General features: G+C 43.8%; 1 protein-coding gene across 4 annotated transcripts in view; it reads right to left on the bottom strand.

Annotated features, from left to right (window-relative positions):
* The window catches only part of SLIT2 (slit guidance ligand 2), a 354,005-nt gene that overhangs the window by 17,912 nt on the left and 318,781 nt on the right, over nt 1–17,312 (bottom strand). For all 4 annotated transcript variants that reach the window (XM_036273426.1, XM_036273434.1, XM_036273409.1 and 1 more), the window contains 4 exons: nt 11,404–11,497; nt 6,425–6,562; nt 6,079–6,319; nt 4,162–4,292 (listed from right to left, as the gene is read on the bottom strand). In XM_036273426.1, the coding sequence (XP_036129319.1) occupies nt 4,162–4,292; nt 6,079–6,319; nt 6,425–6,562; nt 11,404–11,497 (604 nt within the window). The remainder of the gene's footprint in view (nt 1–4,161; nt 4,293–6,078; nt 6,320–6,424; nt 6,563–11,403; nt 11,498–17,312) is intronic.

Genomic DNA, 17,312 nt, shown 5'->3' with positions numbered 1-17,312 from the left:
ACTACATCACAGCGATGATGCCCAAGAAATCTGGGATGCCTCGCAATGAAACCAGCAATGAGGCAGGGTTGCAGGTTTGTTTGGGTGAAGTCAAGGACATGAACTCAGTTTGGGATATTATGATATTATGATCCCAATAGCTATCACTTTTAACATTTGGCACGCACTGTGATGCATGTATCAAATAGCACATTCTTACCACAGTCCCACAAAGACAGGACTGAGCTCTTTACCACTTACCAGGTGAGGCCCAGAGGGCTTGTGCCATCTCTGCTTGGGGCACACAGTTAATAGCAGAGCTGGGACTCACTCAGCAGACTGTCTTTAGGGCACCTGCTTTCTCTGATTACTTTAATTTTCATTTTGAGTGAGGATGACATTCAAATAGTTTAAAAATGGAAATGATATAAAATGGTATTCACACACAAGTCTTGCTTCCACCCCACTCCTTCCTCTGTCTCTAGTTTGTCTTTATGCAAATACATGAAAATGAAAACACAGAAACGTACCCACGTTTGACTCTCTTTTTGCCTTACATTTTCCCCCCTTGAACTAAGCGCTATGCCTTAGAAATCTTTCAATGCAATACATAGAGAACCCGTTCATCCCCTCCCTCCCTCCCTCCCTCCCTCCTCTCCTTTTCTTTTCAACAGTGCATTCAATTTTGTGGATGCGCCATCCATGGTTTACTTAGATAGAAACGTAGGTTGTCTCCTAACCTTTGTTTTTCTAGCCAATGCCACAGCGAATTACCTAGTGCACATGTTATTTCTATGTCTTCGGCTATCTCCATAGGATCAATTTCCAGAAGTGTGATTTTATAGGTTAGAGAGTAAATATATTTGTAAGACTGATATTTTCAAAATGCTCTTGGTAGAAACTGCAAACGAGCTGCACTTCTGGTGTTGACGTCTGAGGGTGCAGGGTCCACCTGCAATCCCTCTGCTGTACTGCAGACAGGGCCGCCAGAGGTGGGTGAGGGAGAAACCCGCGAGCAAGGACAGAGCTGACTCTGCGGTTCAGCATTCAGAGAGACCCCACGGGGCAGGTGCTACCTGATGATCTACAGAAATGGACTCTGAGGCACAGAACATTAAGTACCTTGCCTGATCTGATATCCCAGTCATGGGCCAAGCCGAGATCTTAACAGTCATTTAGGCACCATGATTCTTACTTGCTAAATACTCTATTCTCCTCGTGTGTGGAAATCATGTAATGGCTCCCTATGGTCTCTGTTATACACAAGCATTTTTAAAATTCCAAACTGGAATATTAATATATTCATATTACATAAATATATAATCCAGGTGAATCAATCAATCCATCACACTATCATCTCTCTATTTCAATTTTAGGTAATTGGTGCTTTTCTTTTCCTTGAAAAACAATGCAATAACTTTTCTTGATTGTTGTGCCATAAACGAAAGAGCAAAAATTAATTAAAAGCTCTGCTTTCCCTAGACTTCTGGTTCTCATTGAATAGTGTGCTACATGGTATTCTTCTTCTTTATAAATGCCGCAGGGTACGTGCTATCGTTGGTTAGGTGAAAATAGTAATGAACCCCAACTCAAAACAAGCTCTTTACAGTAAGTCCTCATTTGGATACGATTTATCCAGGTTTCTGTAACTTCTCCAGAAATACTTTAAGTATATTTTTTCTGAATACCAGCTTTAATAAGTCAACCTCAAGAACCTTTATTATGGTTTCTGAAAGTTCTCTGCTGTTTCACGGCATAAAACAAAACAGAAAAATCAAAACCAAAAATGAACCACAAGATCGATATTCTGAAATCTTTTTATGGGCAGAATCGAGTTGAGGCTATGATTTAAGGCCTACCAGTATCTGCAATGTTGGCACTAACCCATCACCATTTGGAGATGAAAAACGATCTCATTTCACTTGGAAACTGATGATTATGTGTTTGTTTTCGTGCTGTAAATATTCCTAAGTGGGTTTGCTCACCACCAAAAGGATTTCACTCATGGCTACAATGGGCATCGACTTTCCTGGAACTTTTATGAAGGATCAAATAGGATGTGAAGGCTTTTGAAGCACATTGATATCTATATCTATATCTATATCTATATCTATATCTATATCTATATCTATATCTATATCTATCTATATACGTATACATGAATAATATGAACACTGCAGAGGTGAGCATCTCCCCTTGTGTCCTGATCAATGCCCACAGGTTGGTTGCCAAGCTTGTCTGGCCTGTAGATGCAACTGTGTTCACCACAAATGGTAGTTTTAAATAATGTGAATCAATATTTAAAGGAGGGAGAACTTTATAGTTAAAGAAATCCAGGTTCTGCCTGTGCTTGAGAAAACTGGAGTGGCAGCAAAGCTGCATGTCCACGTGGCAGCATCCAGGGGAGAACTGAGGAGGTGTCGCCTCGTCCTGTTTGGACAAAGATACGTGTTGCTTCACCCCAGTCACAGCCACTCCTAGGGCATTTCCAACATCAAGGCTACTTGTAAGAGAGGAATAGGTCTCAAGTGAGATGTCTTCAGAAGTACGAGAATGAAAACATATTCTTTCCTTTCAACTGGTCTGTTTAATTCTTTTGAGTTACCTGCCTGGAAAAACTGACCACACAGGCCTCTGGGACCCTGCTCTAAATCGGTGACCCTGCTCTATTCCTGCGCATGAAGAAACATTTCTGTGAGGTCACTTTCCTGCTGGATGACAGAGTAGGCACTGAGACTCAACAGAGGGGCTCTGAAGAGTCGTCTTATGCACCAAACACACTTCCAGCAAAACCTAGGCCCCGTGAATATCATCCCTTCCACGTCACTCATATATCGATATATATCATCAATATCATTGTATTATTTTTCAAAAACTTCCAGAATGAATGACAAGGTTACCTGTCACATATTGTACGCATCCATTGGTTGGTTGCATGTAAGCTCTCTAAGGGCAGGGGTTTTGCTCCTGAAGGTTTATAACGGGGCCTGGCACATAGTAGGTCCTCCACTGATATGTTGTGTGAATAGAGACTCGACATTACTCACGGTGGGTGCTGCCTTTCTGTTGCAGATGTTTCTCGCAGGGGTGGGAACGTTTTTTGGCCAAGGGCCATTTGGATACTTATAACAACATTCGCGGGCCATACATTTTCATCAACTTAAAAATGACCTGCTCTGTTTGGTCAGGCTGATTTGGCGAGGCGCGTGGTGTTAGCTGGTATTGATTTTGATGTTTCCCACCCCCAGCAGGGCTACTCTACAGGGGTCGTCACCCTGCTCTGAGTCCTGGGAGACTCTTGTGTGACTTACATTCCTGGAATCAGTGGGGTCATTGTTTTCTGGCTTCTGATTTGCGAAAGGGAAGCACTGGAGAGGAGAGTGTTGGCAGGAAAGACAGGGAGGACCTGATTCCTTGCCTGGGCTTTCTCCGCTGAAGGTCACAGCCCGTCCTGCAGTCCTCGCCCCGATTCCTTGCCGGGGCCTGGGTCTCCACAATGCCTGCCTCCTCTCACTCCTTCAAGCATGTGGGTGGTAGCAGCACCCCTCCTGTCACCCCAGGTTAAAATGCTATCCCAACCAAGCTTTGTACATACAGGTCCCCCGCTTTTTGAAAGTTCACTCTACCTCCACGTCGCTCTTACGCAAGCCCCGCCATCCGGGCCTCTTTTCCCTAACCCCAAGGAGGGAAGCTGGCCGAAGGCCCGTGAAGATGAGTGCTCCGCTTCTCTTTCACACGGCGAGACTAGCACTGGTCTTCCAGTGAGCTCGGCAGAGGCAGCTCGTGCCAGCGCAGCCAGAGTGGCACCCAGAGCCCCTGCCCTGGGGCCCGCACTCTGCACTCAGCACCCCCCGGCTCTGAACGAGGGAACATCGTGCTCTCTCTCCATGTACTCCGTGCATCCCTTAGCAGGGGTGTCCCAAGGTCATGGCTTCTCCGCTTCACTCCGTTTCGGTTCCGAAGGTGTAGGAATCTACCCTTGGGTAGCAGGGGAGACCTGTGGTGCTGTCACAAACCTCTCCAGTGCTCCAGCTGGGGCAGACCAGCCTGGCAGGCCCCCGCACCCGGATCGCAGTCGGCTTAGCCGACCTGTCCCCTCCCCTCCCCACTGCAAAACAACAGAGAAGCAGGTCTTCGCGAAACAATTGTTTTCACCTTTACCAGTAACTGAGAGATCTTCACCTGTAAATGGCAGAGGCCGGGTGGGAGCCGGTGTCATAGCTCGCGCGCACGCGTCCCCGGTACAGTTCCACGGCGATGTGGTCTTTGTCGCCCTTGTACAGGAGGATTCCGCTGTCTTCGTCTGTAGCGATCTAGAAGGAAGTACCCTTCCATTAGCAGGACGCACCGGCACCCAAACACACTTCATCACGAGAAACGGGACTGCTTAGTGGAGAGTTTTTACTCTGGCTTATTTTCCCCTCGTGGCTACGAGAACATACTGCTGCACGTTGAACTCTTACTGAAAGGTACCCTAGTCTAACTTACGTTGAGCAAGTGCATTTCTAAAGAACTTCAAAAAGTGCTTCTTTTACCTTCATGAACATATTCTCCCTCTCTGAACCTACTGGCGATGACAAAGCTCAGAGATGCCTGTCCCGTGACATACGTAACAACAAGGAATCTACGTACGTAATTTGTGCTCTAGGAAAGAAAGTTGGGAAACATATTCTGCATCATTAGAGTGCAGCGTATTTAACGGGAGTCAAGCTTTCCCCCTTAGATTTCAAACTATGTTTTCTCAGTAGAGAATGATCAAATCTTATCAGGAATAAAAATGGGTGTGCTGCGTTGGGTTGAAAAGAACACTGACAAATACTTCAGTAAACGCCACCGGCTGTGCTTGAACTGTCTTCGCTGGAGCTTTGCACTTACCTGCTCATTCTGCTTCTAGAATGGGCTTGACTTATGGCATCGGTGGAACAGGCCTGCACTGAGCCAGACAGATGTGCATATTTCACATAAAAAACAAATTCTTTATAGTGATGGCATAAAAAGAGGGAAATCTCTATTTTTATCCTCATTTTTGGCTTTTTTCAGCTTTTGAACAAGTTCTGTAGACGTTAGGACCTAAGCCCGACTTCTCAGACCAGTCCGCTGTGGCAAACGTTGGCAGGCGGGGCGCCCTTTGTGATAGAGAAGGCTGCTTGCCCTCCAGGGTCCCGCTCCCCATGACGTCTAAGGAATGCCCTGCCCCTCCTGGAGGGCCAGGGTACAGCAGACATGGAGTGGGGGCTACAGGAGATAGGCTAAAACCATCTGAATTCAAAACAGGTTAAAATGTTTTGCTCACCAGCGAAAACCAACACGCAGCTGCACCCCTCCCCCTACTGTATCACCTCTGATGGAGTCTCACCTTGTCTGTGGGGATGTGAACTGACTCAAAGGGACACAGTGGCTTGGTGAAAAGACCCAATAATCTGAGTGTGGTCATGCCATGTCTATTCTCAAAGGTTCTGGTTGAAAAGGTCAATGATGCTCGCCGGGTATTTTGCCAATTGTGCTCTGTCTCACCTGCATGCTCCTCTGGGGCAGGTTCTCTAAGAAAAGCCCGCCGGCCGGTGTGGCCCAGTGGTTGAGCAGCGACCCATCATGCACCAAGAGGTCGCAGTTCTCGATTCCGAGTCAAAGCACAGGCCCAGGCTGTGGGCCTGATCCCTAGCGGGGGGCCACGCAGGAGGCAGCCAATCGATGTTTCTCCCTTCCTCTCTCTAAAATCAATAAAGGATAAAAGAGAAAAGCCCCACCCTGTGCAGAGCCTGAACTGCAGACTCATAAGGATAAATGAGTAAAAAGGCTTCACCTAAGCATAAAACATTTTGTGGCTGTGTGTGTGTGTGTGTGTGTGTGTGTGTGTGTTTCTAAACAAGCGATGAGTAAAAATACCCAATACCTGGCCCCCATCCAGTTTGAAAAGATGCAAATGTTGGAGAGAAGAGTGAAGCTTTCCTACAAGGGGCTCTGTGTGTCCTTGTGTCCTGCAGCCTGTCACCGCCCCTGTAAGAACTGCCATCCCTCTCAAACTACCACCCTGTTCATGCTCTAAAGCTGAATGTGGCTTCAGACGAGGTCAGCTCTTGCTCGTTGGGGAAATCTTACCTGGAGGGTGATGTTCGTTTGAGGCCGAACCTTGGCGGAAGGAATCTGAAGGTAGGACTCTTTGTTGACAAAATTCACACTGACCAGCTTTTCACACTTCTCCCCCTGGTAGCCGGGCAAACACTGGCATATTGGCTCATTCATCCTGACGATGCACTGGGCTCCATTCTGACAATCAAAATTATCACAGGGGCTGGTTCGAGGGAGGACCATGGGTGGAGCAAATTCACAGAACAAGCCACTAAAAAAAACCACAGAAATACATTGATTAGATGTAACTTAGTGGCCGAGTGAGCCGAACCCGGAGAGGCCCGGCCCTGCGGAGAGACGGGTACCCGTCTCCTACCTGTAACCGTCAGGGCAGGTGCAGGTATAGCCGTTCACTGCGTCTGTGCAGCGGGCTCCGTTTTTGCACTTGTGATCCTGGCAGTCGTCAAAGTCAACGTCACAGTGCTCGCCTACGTACCCTGGTGTGCAGTCACACCTGTTTGAACAAGGAGGTGAGTGGTTTCAAACCATACTGAGCCCAAATAAGTCAAACAGTTGCATATCATCTAGGAAAAAAATGGCACCATTTCAAAACACGTGTTTAGACTGGTTCCCAGAGCCCCAAGTTAAAGAAAGCCTAGGAAACAGTCCTGGTCTGCGAAGCACCCCGAGGTTGGTCCCTGTAAGTGTCAGAGGAACGGTGGCCTTATCTCCCTAATGATTGTGAGTATCCACAGTCCCAACAAGAACAGAATCATTGCACCAGGGTTCATTCTGTCTTGTTTGATTTCCCACCACCCCCTTCAAATCAATTTTAAAAAAAGAAAGAAAGGGTTCACTGACTTTAGAATACAAATAAATCAGGAAACTATGGTTTAGCTTGACAGAATTTGGACTTCGCCGTTAGACAGCACGAGTCTTGTATCTTGCCTTCATCCTTAAGTGTATGTCATCTTGACTAAGTTACTTAGTATGTGTTCATTTCCTCATCTATAACATATACAGAATAAAATCATTTCCACCCTCATAGGTCTGTTAAAAGATTAAAAGCACTATCTGCAGAATAATTAGCATAGAGTTTGATATTGAATGCACGATCAATAAATGGTAGGTATTCTAAAAAGAATTCTATTACGTCTTTTAATGTGATAAAAGTCTTTATGGCTAGACTGTAGCAATTGCCCACTTTGCTATTTTAAAGCCATTAGGGTTTAAGTGAATGAGGGTAATTAAAAACACCCGAGTGGACGTGGACATTACTGAAAGCCAGGGGTTTTGTCCGCAAATGCAAAATCGGGATTTAAGAGCTACTGGAGAACTGATGAATTGAATATACGGGGTAACACACAGCCTTTCAGCTCTGTGTGTACGGATTAAGAAGTTAAATGAGCTCACTGCATAAGCACGCTTGCCCCAGAGCCAGCGGTTTTAGTGCTAAATCATAACAACGCACAGTAAACAAGTCTGCAGTGAAATGAATCCTAAGTGGCCAAAGACACTCTCAAATAGATGGACAAACACCAGGAAGAGAGCCATCCATGTTAATGTGAGCAGAGCTAGAGTGCCCAGCATTAAGAGGAAAAAGAAATGCTTTGAAACACTCTGAATTATTTATCTGAGAAAAGAAATCAAAGTAAAAGATAAGAGCACCATCCATCCACCACAGTGGCCGTCTAAGAGCTATTTTATATTCGCTTCTCTCCACACACTGTTTCTCAAGCCCATTAGAACTTGGAGTTACATTATGACCAACAAGTTTTTTAATTTTGGGGGGGGGGGTTTGCTCCTCATACCTAGTTTAAAACAGGAAGAAACTATTTAATTAGGAATTTCTTAAAGCTTGTATTATCAATAAAACCTATCATATTCCCTCAACTCCATTATCAGACAAGGAGGGAGGAAGGAAGCAAAGACTATAAAATATACTGCTGGAAGCCCAAAAGCTGACTAAGTAAGATGCATGTTTGAAAATACTCCTTATGGCATGTCATGGTCTAAAAATATTGCGAAGCAATTTAGGAGATTTATGAGGTATATAATAAAGCGAGAGAAGTAAAACCAGCTCTCTTAGCTTAGTAATAAGAAAATGAAGTTGAAGTAACAGTACAAGTTGTCCAAATAATGTTTGTCAGTAGAGATTTTTCTTCAGCAACATTCATATAGTTTTTTTTAAAAAAATATGTTATTATTTTTTTAGAGAGAGAGGGAGAGAGAGATAGAAACATCAATCAGCTGCCTCCTGCACGCCCCCTACCAGGGATTGAGCCCACAACCCGGACATGTGCCCTGACAGGGAATCGAACCAGAACCTCTCAGTCCATGGGACAATGCTCAATCCACTGAGCCACACTGGCCAGGATATAGTTTTGGTTTTTAAGTCCGTTTTCTTTTTGCAAGCCCACTCTCTCAGAATATGTGGTTATTTATAATAGGAGGCAGAGTGTATGCTATGACTTCACCTGTTTTCTTCTAAGCTGTGCTCACAAATTAATGCTGAAAACAATGAGTTCCCAAATCATCAAACCCATAATCCAGTACGATGTACTTTTAAGAGTGGGCAACCTTGCCCTGGCCAGTTTTGTTCAGTGGTTAGAGCATCAGCCTGTGGACCAGAGAGTCCTGGGTTTGGTTCCCGCTAGGGGCACGTACCTCGGTTGTAGTTTGTCCCCAGCTCCGGTTGGGGTTGTGTGGGTGGCAACCACTCGATGTGTCTCTCTCACATCAATGTTTCTCTCTCTCTCTCTCTCCCTCCCACTTTATCTGAAGATAAATGCAAAAATATCCTTGGGTGAGGGTAAAAAAAAAAGAGTGGGAAACCTCAAAAAATTAAAAACAGAACTACCTATGACCCAGCAATTCCACTCCTGGGTATTTTTCTGAAGAAATCCAAAACACTAATTTAAGAATATATATGAACCCCTTGTTCATTGCAGCATTATTTATAATAGCCAAGAATGGAAGCAACCAAAATACCCACTGATAGATGATGGATAAAGATGTGGTACATATATACAATGAAATATTACTGGGTCATGAAAAGAATGAAATCGTGCTTTTGCAACAGTATGAATGGATCTAGAGGCTAAGTGAAATAAGTCAGACAAAGAAAAACATGTGATTTCACTTATATGTGGAATCTAAAGAACAAAATAAATGAACAAACAAAACAGAAGCCAACTCACAGATATAGAGAACAGTCTGATGGTTGCCAGAGGGGAGAAGGGTTGGGGGGCTGGATGAAAAGAGATTAGGAAGTACAAACTGGTAGTTACAAAACAGTCACAGGACTATAAAGTACAGCATAGGAAGTATAGTCAGTAATATTGTAATAATTATGTATTGTGCCAGGTGGGTACTAGACTGATTGGGGGGATCACTTTGTAAATGATATAAATGTCTAACCACTATGCTGAACACCTGAAACTAATATAAAATAATATTGAATGTCAACTGTGACGGAAAAAAAGAGCATGCAATCTAATTGACAGTAACAGAAGACATTGAGTTAAAGATTCAAAGACATCAGGAGTTCAATTAATTTATGTACAGTATTTAGACAACCAAAAATGCAATGCAGAATTTTGTACAAGATAAAGATTTCAATAGGACTTTTGGTTTTTGTGTAGGATTGTAAACTAAAATATAAAAAGTAGAATCAAAGATATTGTTTTTTCAATAAGTCATCAAATGGAGTCAGCAGGTATTGTAACTGTATCTGTGTATTCTAAAATGATACATTTTAAGCCAAGTTCCATAAACCATTAAATAACATTTGAGGATAAATTTTTTTTTTTTTTTCCAGATTGATCTCTAAAAGCTGTGGGGGGTCTTGGTGACGCTGACTTTTACCTCCCATCCTACATGGAATGCCCGATGCTCTGTTGACAAATTTCAGTGTTAGAGTTCCAGCTTGAACCCCATCTCCTCTCATAAAACTGTTCCTGACCTGGGTCATTTTTAATGATCTGAATCCTATGGCAATTAAGCCTGAGTTCTTTCACCGAGATCAGGACTGTGGAAGTGAGCAGCTATAAAACTGTATAAGAAAATAAGATGGCAGTATTGCCACGTGCCCTGACCCATGGCAGGTGCTCAATAAATATTGTAAAAGAAACAAATAATGTTATTTACTAGTGGTCTGATGTAAGCACAGCTCAACTCCAGAACCCGGCTGTGTCCTCCTGAGAAGCCAGCTTACCTTCGACGATAGACCAACTGCAATGTTAACAAACTACAAAACTTCTCAGGGGTAACCTGTGTTCGAAAATTCACCCAGCTGGGAAGGATATGCCCGAGCTTCAGCTCAATAACCCTGATCTTTGACGGCCACTGACCACGCTGGGCCTTGGTTTCCTCGTGTTTAAAAGGAAGAATTGGGCAAGATGATCTCTAAATCACAGCCATCTCCAAGAAGAGAGGTTGCTGTTGATAGACCCTGAAAATATTTCAGGATTGTGCCAAAGGTGTCATTTAATCTGACACCGAACATATTTCAGGAGGATTGATGAGGAGGACATGAAAACTGATTTTGAAGTTCTGAGCTCACTGGAGGAAGCCCTACCCAGAGTGGCTGCGTGTTTGCCATCCCACCGAGGCGTCTGTGCGGGGAGGGCACCTGAATGGTCACACTGGGACAACGGGCAGACATGGGGGCTGCCCGGGCCACCAGGGACACAGGTCCTTCTGTCTTCCTCAACTTGGACAGCTAAAGCACTGCTGCCGATCCAATATATTTCAGTTACACGAAATTAAACTCCCCATTGTAGCCCTGGCTGGTTTGGCTCAGGGGTTAGACTGTCGACCTGCGGACCAGAGAGACCCGGGTTCGGTTCCCACTAAGGGCACGTACCTCGGTTGCGGTTTGTCCCCAGCCGTTTTGGGTCGTGTGGGTGGCAACCGGTCGATGTGTCTCTCTCACACCGATGTTTCTCTCTGTCTCTTCCTCGCTCTCTCCCTCCCACTCTGTCTGAAGACAAATGCAAAAACGTCCTTGGTTGAGGATAAAAAATAAATAAATCAACTCCCCATTTTACCAGACTTACATCCAAACAATAAATCACCTACCAGCTATTCAAATTTATTCGGCCTTCAGATACATTTTTGAAAAATAGTCAAAAGCTCTTTTGTGTCATACACGCCTTCCCAGGAAGAGTCATGGAAAAATGGGACACTCTCTTTAGTTTTCCTGTAGTGTATTATAAAAAAGTCCATGCTGTTTATCGACAGGTACATTAACGTTTTGACCTTAGGGAGTACGGCCCTGCACTCCCGAGCAGCGGTGTGAAGCTGGCCCCCGAGCGGGGGCCCCGGGCAGCACCGAGGCAGCCCCTGACTTACTTGACTCCCTTGGGCGTCAGGATGCACTTGGAGTCGTGCTGGCAGGGGTTCAGGTCCTGGGCACACAAGTCCAGCTTCTCCTCACACAGCTCGCCTGCGAACACGGCAAACGGTGTTAGTTCAGAGAGGAAGGAGGCTCGTCAGGCGGCGTCCTGGGCCTGACAGGTTGGCTCATCTTGTGACCGGGAAAGGGACATCAGAAGACTCAGAAGCAGATCCAAAATTCTGGGTCTGCTGGTGGTCATGACCTGGGACCACACCAGTGTTGGGGTCTGAGACAGACACCAGCCCCTTTACAATATACTGTCAGAAGTAGAAAAGGGAAACCTGCTTGCTTTTCATTTCAAATGTTATATTTATTTCATTTTGGACTTGTTGTTGAGTTGTAGCATACACCCAAAGGATACATGAATAGCTAATACATATCCACAGACTCAGCCCGCTCAGGTCACCCCCCAGTACCCACATCCAGAAACACCACCATGGACAGCATCCCAGAAGCCCGACCCTCAGGCTAGATAACCCCCATCCTGCCAGTACCTCAGATGGGTTGAGCCTGCTTTTGAGCTTGGCTCAGGTCGAATCATTCTGTATTTACCCTTTCATGTCTGGCTCATTCTATTTAATGTCTGAAAAAATAATCCTCAAATCTTCATAGTCTCCAAGGTCTTATAAATCTAGAACAAAATATTTTTCCCACGTATGACTTCTTGCAACAGCTCCAGAGAATACTGCTTAGCTACACCCACGAAGATAGACAGGAAAAAGCAAAAGGAAAATCAATCTAGATAGAGAACATAGACTTTTTTCTGAGTATCAGCTGGCTTGTCAGGAATAGTTTTTATCAATAAAAGAGAGTGTAAAGCATAACCATGCGGAGTCTAGACACTCTGTGTAAAATTGCATGTCTGATTCTCTCGAAGGGAATTTCTTCAGATACACATAACATGGTTTCATTTTCAGATATATTAGGCCAAATATGATTTTCAGCAAGAAGACTTTCCCAATCATCGTGTAAGATATTAAGGGGACGGGAAACATAAAATAAAAAGTTCTACATTACTTTCTAATTATTTTAGTGATGCATCTATAGGTCATTGTTCATTTCCAAGAAACTATTAGATCTTTTATTTGCTCCAAGTATGAGGATGTAAACAGCACTAGTTAGAAACAAGGAGTGTGAGGTGCATCCTTTTGCTAGGACATTGTCCTTTTATTATTATCATCATCATCATTATTATTATTATTTTAATCCTTACCTGAGGATATTTTTCTATTTATCTTCAGATAGAGTGGGAGGGAGGGAGTCAGAGAGGGAGAGAGAGAGAGAGAAACATTGAAGTGAGAGGGGCCACATCAACTGGTTGCCTCTTGCACAGCCCCAACCAGGGCCAGGGACGAACTGCAACCGAGGTAGGTGCCCTTGACCGGAATCGAACCTGCGACTCTTTGGTCTGTGGGCTGATGCTCTAACTGCTGAGCCAAACCAGCCAGGGCAAGGGTTGTCCTTTTAATAATACTTTGCTAATGGGTAGAAATAGTTGCTTAACAACTACAAGTGGTATAGTAGTTACATTTCAGGGATCTTTTTCTACGATGCAAATACATAAATGTGCTCATCTAGGTGTTAACGTCAATTTGATCCATGGTAAGCTAGGTTTTTCCTGTCTCTTAAAGTGAATACATTGCTCGGATAGTCTCATAGATTTTTTTTTCTACAAGAAGGCTTTCAGTGTCCCTAAATCTGTACAAAAAAGTTTTCACAAAGTATATATGATGAGCTATTTTTGAACAGAGTGTATTTAAAACTTTTCATGTTCTGTTAGTATTACTTTAAGTAATGCACCTTGATGGAATTTATTCATTATAACTCATCGGCCCACCACGATGACATACCACTTTTAGTTTTCTAATCAAATCTATCTGGTTGGGTTCAGGCTCATTAGAGTCGTTTATGTGCAAAGCAGTTTGTAAAAATTGATGATAGAGAGGGACCATTTGAGATATATAATAAATGTCATTCTATATAATGTTCACATTATACCCAAATAAAAAATTATTTTAAAAGAGGAACATGCTTCTTATTCACTTTGATCTGATCCTATTCAATCCAACCCAACCCAATTAAACCAATGTAAACTAGTTCGTAAGGATTTCTAGATGATGTCCTGTCCCAGATGTTGGGGTTACGAGGAGGAATGAGGTGGGCAATGCCCTCAATCAGCTCCCCGTCACCCAGTAGAGAAAGTCCGAGCTGGAGACAGGACCTAGAGATACTACAGATGTACACACCAGAAAGAGCTGAACACAGAGCTGACCCTTTATTCTCCACCAAGCATTTCTCCGTAAACTTGATGTGGGAAAAAAGTGAGAAAGGAGATGATTTTAAGTAATTACTGGCTAAACAGATGGCCGAGTCTGTAATCAATCACAGCTCTAAGAGTCAGCGTGCCAACTCGAATGTGAAAAGCGACATCAACGGCCAGTATTTCTTCCCTTATAAGGAATCTGTGTTCTAAGAATCGCATTGCAGCAAGTCATCACTGCTAACACTGTGTGTGATAGTTCTTTGTGATTATTACATAGCTTGTAATGATTATATTACGTTTGATTCTCTGGTAAGACTGATTACTCCAGAAAGGACCTGTCTCCTTCTAAATATCAGCAAATATTGTAATATTAACAAATATCACAAAAGCATCCCCTGCATCCCGTTACCGCCCAACTCACTCTTAAAGCCCAATCTTCCATCCTAAACTCTTGGCACCTGCATCTATTCACTGGTTTATGCGTTTATCTCAAACCCGTGCCTGGGCTGATGGTGTTTCATTTTGCTTTAGTAACTTTAATAAGTTCTGTTCTCAATTTTCCCATCCATTATATAGGTCCCCTTCTTTATGAGTATTTCCTGGATATTATTATTAACCCTTTGTTGCGTGGCTACAATTTTTAGGTCCTGTTTCCTTCTGCCTGCCTCATGGCGCATACTGTACGTGTTGATACTGAGGTAATAAACAATTGTGCGGTGGTGACAGCTGTGGGTGAGACGGTTTTAAAGACCGTGCGAACACGCAGTCGCTAAATGTCCTGGGACTGACATGAGGCACGGTGGTAGGGCTGCACTGTTTGGGGTGCTCTGCTCATCACTGATGTTTGTTTCCTGTCTTTGTAAGATCATTAAGAGAAGTATGCTTGGGATATATGCCTTTCTATCTTTTTTAGAGTATGGTTTGGAGACATACTAAAATAATAGTTATTGAAAGAGAGATTCATGCTTTTTGAGGCAAGAATCCTATTGTGCTGACCTACATTCAACTTCAATTTCAATATGGCCTTTAGACACGTTTCTGTTTCATTTTACTGAATAGGGGCTCATTAATAATAAATAGCTTATGCCTTTTCTTTAAAAATTACTTTGCTTTCCTTAAAATTTTTTACTTTAAAAATTACTGGCCAACTATTACAATGAATGTTTTCATTGGACTATTTCTTTAATTTGTTCTAATTGTGTTAGATTCTGCTGTATTGTGGGGAAGGCAGCCTTTAAAGTTCAGAGTGTCCCATAGTGGTGGGACCTAGGAGCTCAGTATAAGATGGGAAATGTCGCAAGCCCCATGGACAAAGGCAGGACTCGATATCTACTTCTCAATCAGTAAAGAAAAAGCGGACATTTGAAAATATCGCCGGTTTTCCAGGGAGAATGGGAATAAAATGCACTAACAGTTATGTGCTCATATGCTTTTAGTCACTAATGAAACATTTCTCAAAACCTCATAGTACTGAGAGGACATTATGTAGTTTTTCTCCCCCCCTCCATCATCATCATCATCATCATCATCATCATCATCATCATCAGTATGTGTATAGTCAGAGCAAGACCTGAGTTAGTGGAAAAATCAGAAAAAAAAATAAGGCACGTGACTTTGCTTTTTCAATAGTCCAGGACTTGCCTGGGATAATATCCTCCATGGCTGTCTGCCTTCCTGAGAGGTTCAAGTGTGAGATGACAGAAAGGAAGAGCGGAAATGCTCTTCAGATACTACACACAGTTACGGTTGTGACCTGTTATTGCACACGCAGGTCTTCATATTTTTAACACAGCATCAGGGAAGGTCAGTCAGCCACTGGAGTGGTTCAGGTCAATGTGTTTGAATACAGGTTCAATTTCGCCCATGAACTCCTCAAAAGATAGGGGTAGAGAGAGACCCTCATGCCATAATTTGGCACCAACCCAGGAAATCCTATTTATTTGCTTTCAGTCCTGGATCCTCAAAGGTCCCCAATGGCAAAGCAACAGTGCGGAATACTAATGGTTGCCTGGCCCTTGTGATTCCACTTTTGATCAGAGAAGGAAGTTAATTTGCCTCATGCTTCTGGTTTTCAGCTTTTTTTATTGATGAGAAAGTTAAAAGGTGTGTGTGTATGTGTGTATACAGGTATGTGCGTGTGTGCATGTGTGTATGTGCATGTGTGCATGTGCATGTGTGTGTGTGTGTGTGTGTGTGTGTGTGTGTGTGTGCGTGTGTATTCTGAGTGGTCCAGCAGGGAGCTTACTGTTACTCTTTCTACACCAGAGTTAGTGAATAACCCACATATCCCAAACAGAGGTGACTTTGTTGTAAGAAAGTGACATCTAGCTTTGGTTCACTTCCTCCTGATTGTGCCTGTCAGGTAAACATGGTAGAGAGTGGGCCTGGAAATGGCCGAGTTCTCCAGTTATACTACGTGAGCTGGGGCGGAATGAGGCGAGAGTGATGTCCATGTCCCTGAAAGGTGGGGATTCCTCCAAGCCCACTCTTGGGGAAGAGATACAATTAATTATTTACTGAGCACCTGCACACGTGGTTTTTCTGAAGAACTGTGTGTACTGTTAATGTGACCACACATCCTGGCCTTGCACCTGTCGACCCCAGGTGATTATCAATAATGCCCCATGCATGCACACAGATGCCTTACCACATGATAAATGTTACGGTCACCTTGTAGGTGGAGCAGTGATAGCTGAATCATCACAGTTAATGTTCTGTTTGGAGCGACGGGTGAATGAGCATAAAGGGAGAATCACAGGGAGGAGCCACTCAGTGGGTGAGATGACATTCGGGTTGCTGAGTTACTGCTTGGAATGGCCTTCTGCTACTTATTCGGCAGAAAAGAGTGGACTGGTTGCAGACAAGTGAACTACTTTATTGTTCTGGGCCCCAATTCTTCATCGGTAAAATGAGATTCTAAAATTGAAGTTGTACAAGGTCAACGGTGGCTCTGAAAGTCTTTTAAAAAACGCTTATAAAGGGACGGATAAAGCAGATAGCGAGTTAGCAGAGAGAGCATCACGCTGAGCTGCACGAAACACCATTATTGCATTCGGGGGCAGAAACAAAGTGTCAGCATTGCCCTGGGCCCCTCACGTACCAGGACTGCCAACATTGTTGCGATGAGACAGAAATCTCAATGCACTTTGATGGTTCTTCCAGGAAATAGACTAGGAGTGGGCCTTGCCTCCTGCTTCAGTTTAGATCCCCGAACTTAACTGACGTTAATGTTCCTTCCCTTCGAAACATTAGGGGCCCTTCCTTTGTCTTTTTTTGTTTTTGTTTGTTAATCCTCACTTAAGGATATTTTTCACATTGATTTTTAAAGAAACTGGAGGGTGGGGTAGGGAAAGGAGGGAGAGGGAGAGAGACAGAGAGAGAGACAGAGACATTGATGTGGAAGAGACAGAGACATTGATGTGAGAGAGACACATTGATTGGTTGCCTCCCGCACGAGCCCCTGCTGAGCCAGGGGTTGAACTTGCACCCCAAGTACGTGCCCTTGACCAGGAATCAAATCTGTGACTCTTCTGTGTATGGGCCGATGCTCTAACCACAGAGTCACACTGACCGGGGCCCCTTCCTTTATCTTCATTTGGA

This window comes from Molossus molossus, unplaced genomic scaffold (assembly GCF_014108415.1).
Source record: "Molossus molossus isolate mMolMol1 unplaced genomic scaffold, mMolMol1.p scaffold_m16_p_1, whole genome shotgun sequence".
Classification (NCBI taxonomy): Eukaryota; Metazoa; Chordata; class Mammalia; order Chiroptera; family Molossidae; genus Molossus; species Molossus molossus.
Note: the sequence above shows the minus strand (reverse complement) of the source record. Positions and strands in the feature narration are given on the sequence as shown.